This window comes from Macrobrachium nipponense, chromosome 22, assembly GCF_015104395.2.
Source record: "Macrobrachium nipponense isolate FS-2020 chromosome 22, ASM1510439v2, whole genome shotgun sequence".
Lineage (NCBI taxonomy): Eukaryota > Metazoa > Arthropoda > Malacostraca > Decapoda > Palaemonidae > Macrobrachium > Macrobrachium nipponense.
Window position 1 is genome coordinate 79,602,619 of NC_087213.1, and position 18,804 is coordinate 79,621,422.

Below are 18,804 nucleotides of genomic sequence, written 5' to 3' on the forward strand. Positions count from 1 at the left end.
AATCTTGAGGGAAAAGAGGATTGGAGGAAAATACTGGCTAGATGTGATGGGGGCGGTTTTGGAATGGAAGGGCTTTGATTCCCAGGAAGCGCTGGAATGCAAGCAAGAGAAATGTGAGTGGTGAAGCGTTTGCGTTTGCTGGTCTTCATCACTACTAATTGACCTCTGTGTTGGTTTGTGAAGCGTGTGATATATGTGAACATTTTGTTCCCCCTAGACTTTCTTTCTGATTCTAGTTAAAGAGTTGAATGTGACAGTGAGTCATATCTTTTTTTCTCTAGAGTTATCCCAGCTTAGGGGAAATGTAGCATGTAGGTTAGGCTACTACAGGGCTACTTCTTGTACATGAATCTTGGTCATGACTAACTTATTTCTCAAATGAAACTGTGGTGAACATCAAAGTGGATAGAGGCGCAACCCCTCATTCTGCGCTCAGGAGATTTACGTAGGGATCCAAGGTTACTGAATAAATATGATTGCCTTGAGATGTAGACGATTCTTTATGCTGTTTATTAATGTCTGTAAATTGTAGATCAGCATTTACCCCGCAAATTAAGGAGCTTCTTTCATCTCAGGCTGAATTGGAGATGTCTAGCAGCAATTGATATGTAATTTAAACGTAAAGAGGTCTCCTTCTTATTGGAATATAAACAGAATAGAAATTTCTTGTAAAATGTCTTGGAAAATTATTTTCATAGGGACTCTGGGCGTGCAAAAATCAAGTTAGTCGTATTACGTAAAATCATTTAATATATATATATATATATACATACATACACACATACATATTATATGTGCGTGTTCGTGTGTGTGTGTGTGTGTGTATGTATGTATGTATAATCTATATATATAATATATATATATATATAATATATATATATATATATATATATATATATGATTATATATATCATATATATATAAATATAATATATTATAATATTAATAATTATAATATATAACACACATACGGACATACATACATAGAAATTTATATAAATCAGAATTGTCAGAGTGGTGAGTTACCGGTGAATCCTTCGGAGTCCTTCTTGAGTTGGAAGGCAGTATCCTGTGAGTAAATCTGCATTGCGTAGGAAGAGGGCCGAATGAGACCGGTGCGTGGGAGGATAGCATAGGGTTGGAAAGGGGCGGGGAAACCTGGGCGTGGTACGAAACGCCCATTCTAGGCCTTAAATTTGTTGGCTGGACACGGGCGACTCTGCCAGTGGACAGCTATGGAGGCCTTCGCTCCAGCAGCGTCCAGCGTGAACGCTTGATCACGTTCCGGCCTTCAGGAGCCAATGGGATCGTCCCCTTCTCGTGACGTCACGAATATTTGGAAATATCCTGAGACTACGGAGGTTTAAAATGATTTTCAGGAAATGTCAGCGCTCGGAACCCGCAATCTTCCGTTCTCTATAGCCTTGGTTTCAAGCCTTGCAGCTGAGACGCGGTCATTTTTTCTTTCTTCGTAAATATTTCTACCTGACCTAATAAATCATCTTGAGGTTGAGTGAATTAAGGAGGAGACTTCATCTGGTGAACCAACATACGACCAGATAGTCATCTTTATAGTTGCTCCTCTGTACTTTTACTTCCTATGAAGCCATTTCCTTCCTTCAAGTGCAATTGATCTCAACTGGACTGCTGCATCACATATGCAGGAATTAATTAATTTTTTTTAGTGATTCGTCGCCGTCAGTTGCCCTCTAGATTTAGAGATCCAGATCAGGATATTCTGAAAATGCATTGAAATAGATACATTTAAAAATAAACGCGTTTTCTGTCATATTATATGTCATTTTCTCTGGAAAACCTTACTTTGATCTCATTTTATCTGGTATTTTGAGAGAAGGATTTGTATTAGCTACTGGAGAAACGATATCATTAAAGACATTTAGATTAGCTTACGCTAGAGATCTTTGCTGAGAGGGAATTGTTACTTTAACGTGAATTTACTTTTTACTGTTTCTTGCTGACTGAATATACCACAAAGTTTACTTACAAAAGTAAAGAAACACCAACTAAAATCCATCAAAATAATATATGCATATTTTCGCATTTGCACCAGCATATCCTGTGTCCTTTTTATTGCTGCGATCTCGATCGCTGGGGAACAACAGATGGTTTATTGAAACTTTTGCTCTGATTTAGTTATAAAAAATGTTTAGCCCGGAAGAAATATTCAACCTGTTCCGTCGAAAGTAATGCTATTAGAATTAGGGAAATATATGAGAAGTCAGCCATGTTTTGTAATAAATGAATTTTAATAGTTTCTCTCTCTCTCTCTCTCTCTCTCTCACATATATATTATATATATATATATATATATATATATATATATATATATATATATATATATATATATATATATATATATATATATATAGGGCCTTTGGGAAGGGCGACCTATTGCCCTTTTGTAGCCCAGACCCGAAGGAAGCAGGAAGAAGGCAAAGGAAGGTAGATGATGCTTAACTAAGAAGGAAGCTACAAGGAGCACCCATAAAGGAAAAAAAATAAAAGTCGGAAGAAGCAGAATCAGAAAGGAAAGTCCAGTGCTTGGCAGTCGAAGACATTGTGTGATTTGAAAAAGAATGCCGATTTCCTCAGAGTAAATAAAGGAAAAGTAGGTCAGGATTTATAAATGCCCAATTGATGCAAGAATGAACTCTTTAGAGATCTCGTTTCTGGTGGCGACTTGGACATGAAATACAAGAATGCACCTGTTGGCTTCATCACTTTGTAATCCCTATCTCCGCTGTCCTAAAGTACGTATGCCACCTTTTCTGACTTCCCAGTCATGGTCCATAAGCGTGTAATATCCCCCCCCCCCCCCCACCCTTCCCTAATGAAGCTGCATCTCCTACCCCTTCCCTTTAATGATTGACATCCCCTCCACCTCTTTGCCTTAATCAGGCAGCGTCCCTTCACCCCTTCCCCTTAATGTTGCTGGGCCGGACCTTCAACTTTTGTCTGTAGCCGAAGTAGTGAGCCGGAGGAGGAAGCTCCGGCGTGGTGTATAGTCCACTATTATGCAGACAAAGCTGGTAACTGGCCACATTTAGCAGATGCAGGCGATAGGTTGGGCGCCGTTCATCACTCCCTTGGCGCAGTACTTATCCCGCCGGTACCACTAGGATGCAAGAAGACCTCTCCGTCAACGTCAGCACCTGGACAACCTGCATCGCTCAACACCCACTACCTTGTTTGTCTTTGCACACTCCATCTTCCCCTATCCCCTTCCTCCTTCCCCCTTTCCCCTTCCCTTCCCCCCTTCCACTTCAACACATTATTCGCACCTCTCCTTCCCCTGGTCTCCCCTTTCTCTCTCACGGATTCCCCTTTTTGCCTCGGTGCTCTCATCGTCTCTCGCCACTGCAATTTTATGAGATTTTTTGAAAAAAAAAAAAACTATTCATTATTGCAAGGTATCGATACTGTTTTTCTACTTGAACTAATGTAGGTTGGGCTTATTTCTCTGCATTTTTTCGAATTAGATATATATAGGCTGTATGTAATTTAGCGAGTTTCAAGCAACTAATTCAGTCTTGTGTAAAAATTCTGATTATTTTCCATGTATTGTGCAATTGCTAACATAATTATGAGTGCTATTTTTGCCGAAGTTAGCATTCATGAAGAAAAAAAAAATTTATATACTTCTCAGTGTTTAGGCACGATATTTAATAGCAGATATTTTGTATCATTAGAGTTAGGCTATGATTTTTTTAACGATTCTACTGTTCAGTACTTCAGCTAATCGTTTCAAAGAACGAATGTGCTACAAATAAATAGCTGTACACCAGCTGTAATTTCAGTGAACATTACTGTCGTAGGAAGCCAAAAGACCAAGTTGCATCTTAAGCCGGAGATGAAATAACTCGTGAATTCCGCCATTCTGCTGAAGGCATTTCAGTATCCTGTTCCTCCCACATCGCCATCCCTTCCTGGTTATCCATCTTCCCTTGGTCTTGACCCCTGATGGCGGAATTTGGAAGGAGGACCCCTCCTAGTAGAAAGACCCCGTTCCTTTCAGACTCCCATTGTCAGGTGTCTCTGCGTCGAAGACGTCCTTCTTTTTCCCTTATGAAACGGCGATCCACTGCTGCCCCTCTCCTCTTCCCTTCCCTTCCCTCCCCTGCCCGAGAGCCCCCCTTCGTCTTCCTCACATATTTCTTCCATGTCTCCGGAGTCAAATATTTCAGTGGTGCATCTCATCTGGCCGATCATCCCAGCGATATGTTTCGTTAATGCCCCCGACCTGCCTACGGGAAAGTAAGGAAAGGGGGCCTCCCCGGCGGTGGGATAGGAGGGAAGTTATCGGTTCTCTAGATACCGATAAATACCGCCGATATACTCCAAGCGGGATCACAAATCACTGTCGCAACAAAGGAATTTAACCCCCCTATCATGTCTTGCGTGGAAGGAGTAGACCCCGTTACAAGGGCGCTCGTCGGGCGCCTGAGTGCTTGGAGCTTTCTCGCGAAAACAAGGAGGTGATTCATCATGTTCCTTATTGGGTTTGAGGAGTGTTGGTATTTATATTCCCCGAACTCTTCACTCTTCGACTCGAAAAAACAAACGAGGGTGTGATGATCGAGGTCCTACTTTATATTCTAATAAGCCGTGGCTGGCGTTAATTTTAAATAACCCCGTATCGCCAGCCTAAATCTTCATATTGTCTTGGAAACGGGAAATGGTTAAACTGTTTATTATTCACAATCATAAATATGGTTTGCACCTTCTAATTAGACAAACGCACCGACTTGGCGGCCATTCCACACCATAGCGTTCTCATTTCATATTCTTTGGGACCTTCCAAGTGTCGACTTTTCTCTCGTTATGCGCGGCTGCTTCCTCGCGCGCTCGCGAGCTCCCTTTCAAGGCGGCGGTATTAATTTGTAGCATTCCCAACACTCAGCTTGTCGAGTACATTTCAGTTTTTCTCAGTAATGTGTGTTAGATGCTTCTCTCTCCCAGGATATACTCTCTCTCCTCTCTCTCTCTCTCTCTCTCTCTCTCTAACAGGTAATGATACTCACATGTTCGTTTTGGTTAGCAGATATTTTGCTGAAGATTGTGTTTTTTATCCTTCTGGCTGTTATTAATGGATTTGTCTGTCATTTACAAGCCATCTCTTCCACGAACAGCTTGGCACTCAGATATAATATGTAGAGCTGTGAGAGAATGCCACTCCTGCGCTTTGTACCATTATTTCATGAATTAGAGAAAATCTGAACAATTATTTTAACCTGCTGATACACAAGATTCGCAAGACCTCTTATGTCCTCATCGCTTCTTTGGAGGTTTTAAATAAGTAACATAATTGTAAAAAAAAAAAAATCAGTATTCTTTTTAATCCTTTCTGTATAATTTGTCGCAGGGGAGTTGGTTAGCCTTTAGTTAATATTTACTTAGGTTTTTTTATTTATCTATTTTCCATATATTTCCGTATAAATTGGTCGATCCTCTGGGGACGGCCTTGTAAGAATTATAGTGTGGTATAATCTGAGTAGTATTGTTTGTGTTTACTACCAAATCTCAAAAGCGAGAAACACGAGATCCATCCCATGAGGGAGAAACCACTTGGGTCTGTTACCTGAAAAGTCCATTTTCTCCTGATGATCTTGGCATCGGGTAAGGGACCTGGGTGGTCAGTTAACTTCGGTGGATCACAATCAGGCTGAAAAAGTGTGGGGATGCAGCAGAGTTATCGATTAAAAAGCCTTGTTCAGAGAAGCTGGATTAACACGTTCTGGGGCTACCTCCCTAGAGAAGAAGACATATGGCTAAGGAAAATGGTAAATAACCCGTGTATATATATATATATATATATATATATATATATATATATATATATATATATATATATATATATATCTCCAGTACTTTCTAGGCTTCCTGTCCTTCCTTCCTAACACGACTTTCGTTTCAACAACGTCTCTTCCTCCATTCTCTTCACATGACTAAAACACACACACACACACACACACACACAACACACACACACACACACACACACACATATATATATATATATATATATATATATATATATATATATATATATATATATATATATATATATATATATATATATATATATATATATATATATATATATATATATATATTAAGTTGGATAGAAGGACAGGAAGTCCTGGGAAGTACTGGATAACAGCGGCAGAGGTATTAGAACAGAAGGCCCTTATATTTATACACGTGGCGGAGGAGTGTGGTTACGATAAAGCGTGATTTGCGCAGTGCGTGTTTGTGTGTGTATCACGGCTCCTATCGCACTGCTGAAGTAAATAATGTTGTTGAAAAATATATGCGTGAAAATTTATTCTACTGTTACTTGTTGAGAGAGAGAATATATATATATATATATATATATATATATATATATATATGTGTGTGTGTGTGTGTGTGTGTGTGTGTGTATGTATATAGTTATATACATGTATGTATAATATATATATATATATATATTATATATATATATATATATATATATATATATATATATATATATATGGCATAGTAGTACTGCCATATTCATAATTTTAACTGTTGAATCGTAGGTAGACCTCCAGTGCAGTAAAGCTTCCTCAACATTAGTTATTTCATACGCCTACACAGAAGTTTCATCGTCAGTTTTCTACGCGTGTGTGTGTGTGTGTTGGGGGTGGGGGGGGGGGCGGGGGGAGACAGATGTATATTATGCGTGAATGTTTAAGGTTAAATAAAGATCTTTAAGAGAGACCTTGATTTGGTCAAAATACTTCCATCATGCCAACCGATCCTGTGTATTCTCCTGATAGCTGTTTTTGATTTTGTGTGCTTGCAGTATTGGATGAAGGCGAAAGTGTCATTGACATAACAAATATTTGTACAGAACTTTAAAACTGGTAATAACTTTTTACTATGAATTCCTGCCAGAAATTCTGGGGTTTCATTTAAGCTAGTTTAGTGTGTTTGACGAAGTGAACCTCTTTCACACAGATTCATTTTTCATCGCTTTTTCATATAACACCTGTATCGGCTTGGAAGTTACATAAAGACCTAATTTGAATAAATCACGTATCACTGGGCTTCGTCCGTCTCTTTCAGATCAGTGCAGTTTGAGATCTACGAAGTTCCCGGTTTCCTGAAGCTTTGTCTGTTACTCTGAAATTTTCCCATTGGGCTTCTCGCGGTTTATTCGAAAGTAGATCATTCGATATGCCTATTCGATTGTCAGTATATATATATATATATATATATATATATATATATATATATATATATATATATATATATATATATATATATAACATATATACATATATATATTCCTCCTTTGATTTGTATGGGTTTATTTCCTCATTTAGATGTTGAATTAGCTTCTCGAAAATATTTATCTTTTTGTGTTTACTATGCTTCTTAATTTTTGAACATCCCAACCTGGAATGTTAGGTTATTTCCAGGAAAGTGTCGCCTCTGTGTGTGTGTGTGTGTGTATTCGCGTTCATAAAATGGAAGTAAAGGAAGTCTTTTTTTATAATGCTGTCAGTATCATGTTTTAATTTTATTTGGAACAGAGTTTTCCTTTCATCTTCCAGTTACAAGAAATCTTTAATTTTCTTGTTTAACTGAGCAATTCTATTTTTTCTTCATTTTTTGAACCGTATTAGTTTAGTGTTTTTCATACTATTCTGTCTGTTGTTTGTGTATAAGTGTTTGCCTTTTTCATACCAGTGCTTTCCATCAAGAATCTATGTTTGCTTTCGCGTGAGCTTGTTTGTTTCTTTGACAATTGTATCAGAGTTGAGATGCTGCATCCGAAGTTCAATATCCTTTGGAGTATTAGGTCTTGTGTACTTGGGTATTAAAGGCCTCACTTAATTACTGGGTAATGTCTAACAGCACACAGCAGACTTGAGCCCATTTGCATTTGCCTGTAATTTAATTTCTTGCTGGGCATTTAACCAATTCAGTCCTGGGACTAATTTGCGTTTCCGGCAATTATCATTTGAACTATTGCTAATTCATGTCATCATACTGTATTATTAGAATGTCTCTATATGTTTGAATGTACTTGTATGTTTCCACAAGGGACGAGGGAATAGTTGAGAGGTACGCGTTCTCTGTCTCCCTCTTTTGTTGTGCAGTCATAGTAAGGCTAAGCGGTATTTTCTTGTGGATCGTAGGTTTCATTAGCTACGATTCAAGTCGTGGGATCTTAAATCCACCGAAGGTACTTGCTTACTGATTCTTACCCTTTCAAATACGAGAGGTTATTTGGTTGTCGTTGTTTTACATTTTGCCCGTCATCTTATTAGTCAGATAGTGTTCGTGTGGTCCACAAAAGGCCCAAGAATCTTGTGTATTCACTTGGTTTGCTTTCGTGTTTATTTCTAAATGGCGTATATTGACCGAATGACAACAGTGCTATTTTGTCTGTTACCAAAGATGTTAGAGAACAGAAAACCGGCTCTGTAACTGGTCATTAAATATAAAAGTTTTTTCCTTTTTTTTTTTTGCAGAATGCATGCTATCAGTGATTTCTTCTTCGCAAAGCTATAATTGGTAATTTTGTTTAAGGCATGGCTCTACCAAAACAATGGCCAACGAAGATTACACGGCAGTGTCGGTTTCCGTAATTCATTTTAATTTGCTGATATTAAATTGATGATTTTTTTAGGCATTTCTTTTTACATTATCTTTTTTGTGGTTTATTAGGATGATCATTATCATTTAGACAACTCTGCTGTGAAGGGGACCCTCCCTTATGCACATGTCGAAGAGTGGCCAGTCAAACGTTGGAACGGTCTGACCTCTTGTTGGTTGTTAAACCATTTACGGCAAACAATTAGACTCGGAATAAAGAAAGTAGGAGGGTCGGCTGTTAGGAATTAAACAATTGCACGTAGCCATCAAAGTTACGAGGAACAACTTCAATAAAGTATAGTCCAGCAGAAGGAGAAAGAGAGGAAACCTGAGGAGACGTTCTTGCGCACTCGGGGAACAAAGCCTCTAGGGAAGTCGGACCACAAAGACAAATGGAAGAAATGCCTATATATAGAACAAAGGGAAACGCTTGTTTATGACCGATGCAACAGGAGGGTAATGGCAGTCGTCGTTGGGGGTATGTGCCTAAATTCGACTTCAGGGCCTGCCTACATTTTCTTTTCTTCCTCTCTGTTTTTGTTATCCTTTCAGTGGCCCTCCAGCGCATAGAAAATGATATGTGGTTAGTTTTTTCTTCGCTCTAATTGAAATGGTCTTCATACCGTACTGTTTTGTTCTGCACTTTGAGCTTATGGGAGCCTTCATTTGGGATGTATAGGGCATTTGGTTCCCGTGGTGACTCATGTGGTAAATATGCAATGGACCGCGCGATCTCTGATATCCTGAAATGGCATAATACCTAAACGTCAGTGTTTTTTGTACGGTTCTTGACTCGGAAACAGTTCATCATTGAAAGCTATGAAGTTAGGACAGCTAATGGCGAGATGGAGAAACCTTTTAATTATTTTGTGATCTTTCATACGAGTGTATAGATTAGCCCATGCTTGCGCTCTTTTCAGTATTTTTATATTAGTTAATAATTATTTGGTAAATGGTAACATGCACCAGGAGCTTCTTGTATCTAGGAAATTGTTAACGGTGCTTGTAGTACATTATGGGCAACGTCTTCACTCCTCCATTCTTCGTGTTTCACAGGTTTAGGAAAATGAAGCGAAATAATGCTGGCAATTTCGCTTCAAGCACTTGCTTCAGTCACCAAGGTCGAAGTCTTGTTATTCATCATTTTTATTTTTATTTTTTCACAAAAACCATTATGGGGAGCAACCCACTGCCTTATTTAGTTTACCCATGAAAGAAAAACAGAAAAGGCGAAGAAATAAGTTCGTAGGGGTCCGAACAAAGAGAGCCAGGAATGGAATTCCAAAGTCTAGCAGTGAGATGAAAAGCAGCAGGCGGCACTGAACGGAAATCAATCATAGTGTTTGTTCTTTTAAATGCAATATAAAATGCAGATTTGAAATACAATGAGAAAAAATCAAATGGCGCAGCGCAGAGATAAAAATACTCAGGGATTGTTTTGTACAGATGTAGCTGGAAGAGATAATGAGATCGAGAAAGGAGAGCGGATTAAGAGCATTCACACAACAATAGAGAACGTACAGATGCGTACGAACGTTCAGATAACAATGAAGAGCCTTCATATAACAATGAGGACCGTTCAGATGATAAAAAAAAATTCTAGATAGCAAGAAAGAACAATCAGGTAGCAATAACTAACATCTAGTTACAATAAAGCACTTCAAGATTAAAGCACATTCAAATGACAGTAGGATAACCTCGCGTCTTAGCTATTAAATGAAATCGCTGATTTCGCTTGGAACTTCATGGAACAAATCGGGAAATGAATTGAGTTAATCATATATTCTTTCCGTCGGACAGATCTCTCGAATTCTTCAGGAATCATCACGGTTTGGGTAATGTCAATGATTTGAGAAATCAAATATTTCCGTGTTCATATGATTACAACTTGGAAACCCCAGAGGGGAAGAGAAAGCGTTACCTTTGATGTATGTGGAAATACAAATAATCTAGTGAGGAAAGGACTGTGGTCATGATAAGGAGACGGATGAGAGTATGGAGGAAAGAAGCAAAAAATAATAATAATAATTTATATAAATAAATAAGAATAAGAAATAGATAAATAAAAAGAATGACACAGGATGTGCCAATGAAAATAGCATGGGGTTTGTAATGACAAGGAAGGGAATAAAGAAAGTAGAGAGGAAGTGTGATGTGGTAAGGGATAGCAATAGTGGCATCAGAGGAGATGAAAAGAGAGGAGAGCTGGTGGGTCCTACATGGTAGGTAGGACCAACGTAGGTAGGTAGGTGAGGAGGGTAGGGGAGCATCAGGTGAAGGAGTAGTGGGCGGAATGGGTTGAACATTGGTAAGGTCAGGTGAGCGGAGCGTTGTGGGATGCGTTGAGATGTTAACGCGAGGGGGGCGTGGCCGGTACCCGTGTTCAGAGGGTCTAGGGCTCGTTCCCTTAATGAACTCAAGGGCTCCGACTCCGATAGTGTCAGCGGCGAACATTATTTATGAACGGAATACTTCGACATTTGTTTTGAGTGCGGGGCTATGGGGCGGCTCGCTCTCTCGGCCCCTGAACCCCCTCCACCTCGGGGGTGGGTGGGTGGGTGGGTTGGTGGGCTCAGATGGAGGAGGATAGGGTGGCGTAGGTGTAGTGTATGTGTGTGTGTGCGAGTGAGTGAGTGAGGAACGAGAAAAGTAAGAGAAAAAGGAGAGAGAGAGAGAGAGAGAGAGAGACGTACGAGGTATGAAAGAACAGGTGAAGAAACGTGATCGAACGGAAGAACGAGTAAAAAAAAAAAGCAATATACGTTATAAAAGTGGTGCAAAGGAAGTAGTAATACGAAAATATGAAAAGAGCGCCAGCGAAAGAAAGACGTTGCTAGGAATGGCAGGAGGGGAGAAGAGGAAACGCGAATAATGATTAATACGAAAATTAACTTCAATATCCGGTTAGAGCGAAATGGAAATATTTATTTACGAGGAAAGTCGCACAAAGGAAAGTAGGGGAAAAGAGTCAAAAAAGAACTATAGCAGGAAGGAACTGGATAATAAGCAAACGCCACGACAGAAAAAGATGATGATTGGAAGGAAAGAAAATTAGAATAAATTCGCAGGATTGTAAAGGGACCGAGGAACCAAATACAGGAATATTTTGGGGTTTTACATTTGATTGTCTTCTTTGTTAATAGACAGGGAAATTAATGATGTAATACATATCCCGTTCGGTAAGGGGTCGTTTTGTCCAGATCGGTCTACATTCATTTCAGCGCCATCTTCCACGCTATTTTCACTTTATTACATTTTTATATGCTTGTGCAAAAGAGATACTTATTAATGGCAAGAATTTTCTCTTCATGGGAACTTTCGCTCGTTTTCTGTGTCAAGTTTATTAGTACTTTTTTTAAGTCGTGGTAATTTCCTTCATATTAAGATCACACTTAACTCTCAGTATTAAACTCATTATATGTTGGCCAGACTAACAGTAGTTTTCCAGGCTTAATTGCCTAACGTATTTGTAAATTGTGTATGCTCTGGTAGGCTGAGCCAAACATAATATTGTATGTAATATACATAAAAAAATTAGATGTTTGTTTACAAAAATTCTAATATATATATGTATATATATATATATATATATATATATATATATATATATTATATATATATATATAATATATATATATATATATATATATATAGAGAGAGAGAGAGAGAGAGAGAGAGAGAGAAAGAGAGAGAGAGATGGGACAAAAAGAAACGGGATACGAGACGAAGCAAGGAGGATGGAAGGTGGAACCAGCGCTTATCTTTTTTGGTTCATATCGTTTTAGTAGGTGTGGGCAGCCCCCGCTCTGAAGGAGGTGATGAGCTCCATTGTTTTAGCTTTTGCGAATCTGTTGAGCCGAGGAGAGGCTGCGATATGCTGCCTCGGTTTTATAGCTTCGTGTAGGAATCTCTCTCTTTTATTTCTCACTATTCTCTCTCCCCCACTCCCCCTCCATTCCTTAGGCCCCTCCGTTCCCGGGAAGGAGAGGAAAAACGCCCATTCGTGATCGAGTACTGTGTGGCTTTGCCTGATGGCTTTTGAGGTTATTTTGAATGCTTTTTTTGTAATTTTCTTTCTCGGTTGAGTATAATAAAAATGTATATATTCTTTCTAAATAAATATGGCTGGGGTTGGGGTAATTTCCTTTTTTTTATTATTTCTTTTGCGTGATCCACGCTTGTGTATCCATATTAAATACTTGTCATTCATATTGACTATTTAAGTGCCCGATGATTCACCATTAGATTATAAATGTTTTAGGTTTTCCTTATGCTAATGTTTGTTCGCACTAAGTCGCTAACGATGTATTGAGGGACTTGCTAAATTCTGGTGTGTTTGGGTTTTCACTTACAAGACTCATAATATCCGCTGCTTATGTATGTTTGTACATTTTTGTGAGCATATATATTTATATATAGATATACTATTGTATATATGTGTGTATGTATACGTATACTGTATATATATGTATATATATATATATATAATTACAACGTGTGCGTTTATTTGTGTAGTTTTATGCTCGCAGTTGTTTATTTCTCTGTTATTTAATATTAAGCAAATCACGAATTTGTTTATGAATAAAGTCGTTTCTATCATAATTGCTCCTTAGCCAATAAAATGGCCTGTTGCCATCTGATTTTTTTTTTTTTTTTTTTTTTTGTAAATTGAAATGGCAAGCGGTTGTCTAAATCTCACAGAAATATTGGTCTTAATTTACATTTTTATTGGTTATCGCATAACTATAATTGAAATTTGTAATAAGAGCTCTGATCATCTGAAAAGATATAATAGTACATCAATGGAATTTGTATCATTTTCTCTTCAGTTAATGTAACCGGTCTTTAAAGAACACCTGCCACCCTCAGGTACATTAGCTGTGGAGATTGGAGCTTTAGGCGTTACTATTTACTTGATACTCAAGTGATGTTAGTACTGCGCTCAAAATGCTTTTCGCCACCTGCATAATATAGAAACTTCAAATCGAGTAGATCTGTCAATTCCCTTATGACTGGTAGTGTAACAGTGACAGTAATGTTGGTTGTTTGGCAGTCTTTGAATTGCTTCATGACAGTATAGCAGTAAAATGCGTGTGTGTGTGTGTGTGTATTTTTTTTTAAGGTAAAATCAGGTTCAACTGTATTCATGTCCATTTTCTTATACTCCAGGTTTCTTGGAGTATTCCAAGAGGGCTTTTACTTAAAATTAGTTTTAGATTTTATGTCAAGCAGTACGTTGCGCTCTTTATCCTGGTTCGATGTCAGTAACAACTGACGGTTCTACAACCTAACTGTGTGTCATGTAGCCTGACATAAGCTAAATCATCCATAATTATGGCTGTTGTATCTTCGGAAGTAATACTGTTTTTTTGCTCTGTTTTGTTACATAACAGTGACCCTCTCTCTCTCTCTCTCTCTCTCTCTCTCTCTCTCTCTCTCTCTCTCATTCTCATCAACAGATAGACACTGCATACAGATAGTTATACTCTTGCTTCTCAGGTTGCTTCTTCCAGGTTAATGCAGCATGCAGTAACACCGCCCCCTCCCCCCCCCAACCACCTACTGTACCGCCAACGGACGAGATACACTGCAAATATTAAGAAAAACGAGATGACAACGGGTTGTTCCGTATAATTAACTGATTCGAGACTTACGTTGCAACTGGTAGCGTACATGGACAAGGTGTTTCCATGGCTAGATGAATAGAACAGTAATGATAGGATTGTATGGCAACGGGGTATTTTAATGCCCACCGGAGAAACTAATGGGCGACAGCTTCTCATTTAACCTTTCTACTCTCCTACCGGCTGGCTGCTCTCTAAGCTTCCTCACTAACCTATATTGTATGAGGGATTTCTGTGTTACTCAGTGTATGGGGAGGGCAGACGGTTACGTTTTAGGATATTACATAGTATGTGGTGTAGTGATATGCAAGGTCGACGTCTACAGTGTATATATGTAAATCATATTACATATTTGCAATTATATGCATGCCCGCACACAGAACCATATAATATATATATATATATATATATATATATATATATATATATATATATATATATATATATACACGCAACATAAATGCAAAAATACACAACATGAACATAAAATATATAAATCTCAAAACGAAGGTGTTCAACTTCAATTCTTAGCAAGTCTGTTAGTATTAGGTTGTCAGCAAGCACACACACACGCACACACACACACACACACACACACACACATATATATATATATATATATATATATATATATATATATATATATATATATATATATACGTGTATGTATGTTGTTTGTTGACAACCTAATACCAGTAGACTTGCTAAGAATCGAAGCTGAACACCCTCGTTTTGAGATTATATATATATATATATATATATATATATATATATATATATATATATATATATAAATATATATATATGCATGTATGTATGTACATATATATATATTTGTGTGTGTGTGTGTGTGTGTTAGTGTGTTGTGGTGTGTGTGTGTGCGTGTGTGCATGTTTTACGCTCATGTTGCGCATTTTTGCATTTATTTCCAGGTAACCTGTTGTTCACAGCATGCCGTGCCATTGAGTACGGAACGTTCTTTATTGTTATCGGAGAAGTTATTATTGGTGATAAAATGAAGACAATATCCCTTCATATACTCAGAGTTTACTTTTTATATAGAAATAGCTAACAAAGATTTTCCAAATAGATTATTGATTATCACCGTAGACAGAGATTTTTTTGCAAAAAATGATACTATCACAGATAATCGTGAAAATATAATATTGACAATTTTTCTAATATTTTTTCGGTAATGACTTATTATGGTTTAATCTGATTTACTGTTAAAATATTAGTATTAATGGTTTGGAGAACATGTAATGATGACTTATTTTGAGGAATTGTCAGTCAATTTATCTGGAGATGTTATTTTAAGTTTTTATTAATTCAGAAATCATTGCTAATCAATAACCGAGAAGTTATTAAATATGGTCAAGCGACTGTTTGCAGTCGTCATTGACGGAGACATTCCTGACAGAGATTATATCAGAGGCATTTTTTCGTAACGATGATTTCAAAACCCACTGGTTTTGAAGAGATTATTGCTAAGAATAATTTCCATGGGGAAAATTATTTCTGCCGATTATTTTGGGAAGTTATTGGTGGCGATTATTTCTGAAGAAATTACCGGTAGTGATTAATTCTGGAGAAGTTATCGTCATTGGTATTTTTCCAAGGGAGTTATTAACGATTCTTCCCAGTGAGGGAGAAGGGGCGATAGCGAATTTAATGGGTCATTTGCAAAGAATCGAGAGAGAGAGAGAGAGAGAGAGAGAGAGAGAGAGAGAGAGAGAGGCCCCACTTGGAGTCCCTTGGAAGCCTTTCATAAAGAGGACACTGTGGCTATTGGCCGACTATTTAGGCTGAAAAGGAAGCCCTTCGTCTTCCACTTCGCCTCTAGTTTAATAGCCGCCTTGATTTGTAGGAGTTAATGGCTACTTTTGTTTGCTCCCATTTTTTCTAATAACTGGGTTCCTTTTCATTTTTGAATCGAAATTGATGGAGGCATTTAAAGACGTTAGGTTTATCAAACTAAAGAATTCTTATGTGTGTGTTTATGTTCGGTGTTAGCGCCGTTCTTTTTGACGATTAAAATAAGCCAGTGCATTATTTTTGCAGCGATTGTCATCGTAGTACTTTTATCAGGAATTCTGTTGTTCATAAGTAAAATAAACGTGATTTTTAACGCGGAAGTAATTGAAATACTTACTAGATCTAAAATAACATTACTGATTTACGTATGTACAAATATGAATACTCATTAATTATCTCTCTTGGTAATAAGATGTTTGTTAGTCTTTCACGAGATATAATAGTATCCGTAGCACAGCAACAGTTATGCAACAGTTCACTCAAAATTAGAATTTTGAGTGAACATAAGAGAATTTTACGCTGTAGAAACATCCTACGCCCTCCTTCCGTTCAGCCTGCCTCCAAACATAGGCTTATCCATCCGAGGCCGATGACATACAGGTTGAAATCGATGACTTTTCAGGAAATTAGATTAAATGGAAAACCTCTGATTTTGTTCAATACCCAGAATGACAAGACCACTAGTGCTCGGCTCTACCTGAGTCTAAGTGGTTGTCTTTGAGGGATCTCGAAATAGTGAAGATTTGCTTCTTCTTCTTCTTCTGAATATTATTATTAGTATTATTATTAATTTTATGGGCGAAAGTTCAGTTTTCTTACCGTAGACTCATGTATTAGAGTATTAGATTGATTCTCAACGAAATTGAACATGCGCACACACACACACACACACACACACACACACACACACAACACCACACACACATATATATATATATATATATATATATATATACATGTATCTTTGTGCATTTATATAATATACTTATCTATCTATATAGCTATATATATTGTGCATATATATATATATATATTATATATATATATATATATATATATATATATATATATATATATATATTATGTATGTATATGTAATTTATTTGGGTGTGTTTGAGTTTAAATAAATTCTTTCTGTTAATATATGTGTGCCATATATATATAGTATATATATATATATATATATATATATATATATGTATGATATGTATATTTATATATTAGTGTGTTTAAGTTTAAATAAATTCTTCTGTTAATAAAGGATACGTCTCAAGTATAAAAGGCACATTAAGACTCTGGTCTAAAGCTAAGGACGATATTTCGATAGGCTAACTCCCACCCTTATCAAGTAGTGAATGATAGAAGAAGTTACATTTGTGAAATTGTTGTGGGAGATATGCCCCTAGGTGATGCCTGGGGTCACCACTAAGGCGACTTTGGTTCTGTTAATTATCTTAATCCGCTTCATTGTTGCCTTGAGGACTCTGACCAAATAGACACTCTTCCTTTAGGCAACGATGAAGCGGATTAAGACAATTGACGGAACCAACGTCGGTTCAGCGGTGACCCCAGACATCACTTAAGGGCATATCTCCCACCATATATTTCACAAATGCAACTTCTTTTGTCATTCACTACTTAATAAGGGTGGGAGTTAGCCTGTCGAAATATCGTCCTTAGCTTTAGACCAGTGTGTTTTAATTGGCCTTTTGTACTTGAGATATGTGTGTCTGTGTATGTTTATGTATATATGTATTTCGAACGTGTAAGCGTATGAGATGCGTGGTTTTTGGAAGTAAGAGGCGTCCATATACATGTGGTAAAAACAAGGGACCAGGCACTCTCTACTTGGTCACCGACTTGCTTATCAGCGGAAGAGACAGACAAACTGGTAATGAAACGAAAGGGAAAATCATTTTGTGTATATAGGTAGTTGGCAGGAAACCGACGGACAAGTATCGTGAGTCCAGTAAGCTACGATTGAAAACCCACATAAAGTTTTCATAGTGAACCGCAGTATTGGTTGCTCAAAGGCAATTTAGTGACGCAGAAGATGTGAATTTATTTTGGAGTTGAAGTTATCTGTAGAAAAAACGCTCGATGATACAATTAATGATAATAATTTTTGAATTAGTGGCCTCCACATAGAAACAAAGGTGTTGGAAAATGGGGTGGTGTGAGACATCGTTAGCGCTAACTTGTATTACTTCTTAATGTAATACCTTCCCCACAGTACTCTTAAACAGAATCTCTCTCTCTCTCTCTCTCTCTCTCTCTCTCTTGGTGCATAGTATAACTCACTCGCCGACAACTGAGGAACCTGCGTCCCATTCCATAGATCTTGAACAGTATCTGGTTGTTGCTAGACCGCGGGGGGCTGCAACTCATTGAGAAGAGAGAGCTGGAAAGAACAGACTTAGTAGAAATAAAAGACCTTTGTTTTTATGTGGAGGCTACAAGATGTATGTATGTATGTATATATATATATATATATATATATTTGATATATATATATATATATATATATATATATATATATATATATATATATGTCTGTATATATATATTAGTATATAGTATATATATATATATATATATATATATATATATATATTTTGTTTGTGTGTGTATCAGTACTTGTGTATGAACTATCATGTGGTCTTAAAGAAGGAGACCTTGACTAGGTAATCCTTCGCCCAGCGGAGGTGAAACC

At 37.4% G+C, this 18,804-nt stretch overlaps 1 protein-coding gene across 1 annotated transcript in view; it reads left to right on the plus strand.

Moving 5' to 3' along the window:
- The window catches only part of LOC135198327 (uncharacterized protein DDB_G0271670-like), a 168,397-nt gene extending 164,146 nt beyond the window's left edge, over positions 1-4,251 (plus strand). Inside the window, exons 6-7 of the mRNA XM_064225898.1 lie at positions 2,983-3,208; positions 4,051-4,251. Coding sequence (XP_064081968.1) covers positions 2,983-3,208; positions 4,051-4,251 — 427 coding nt within the window. The remainder of the gene's footprint in view (positions 1-2,982; positions 3,209-4,050) is intronic.
- Positions 4,252-18,804: the final 14,553 nt, after the last annotated feature.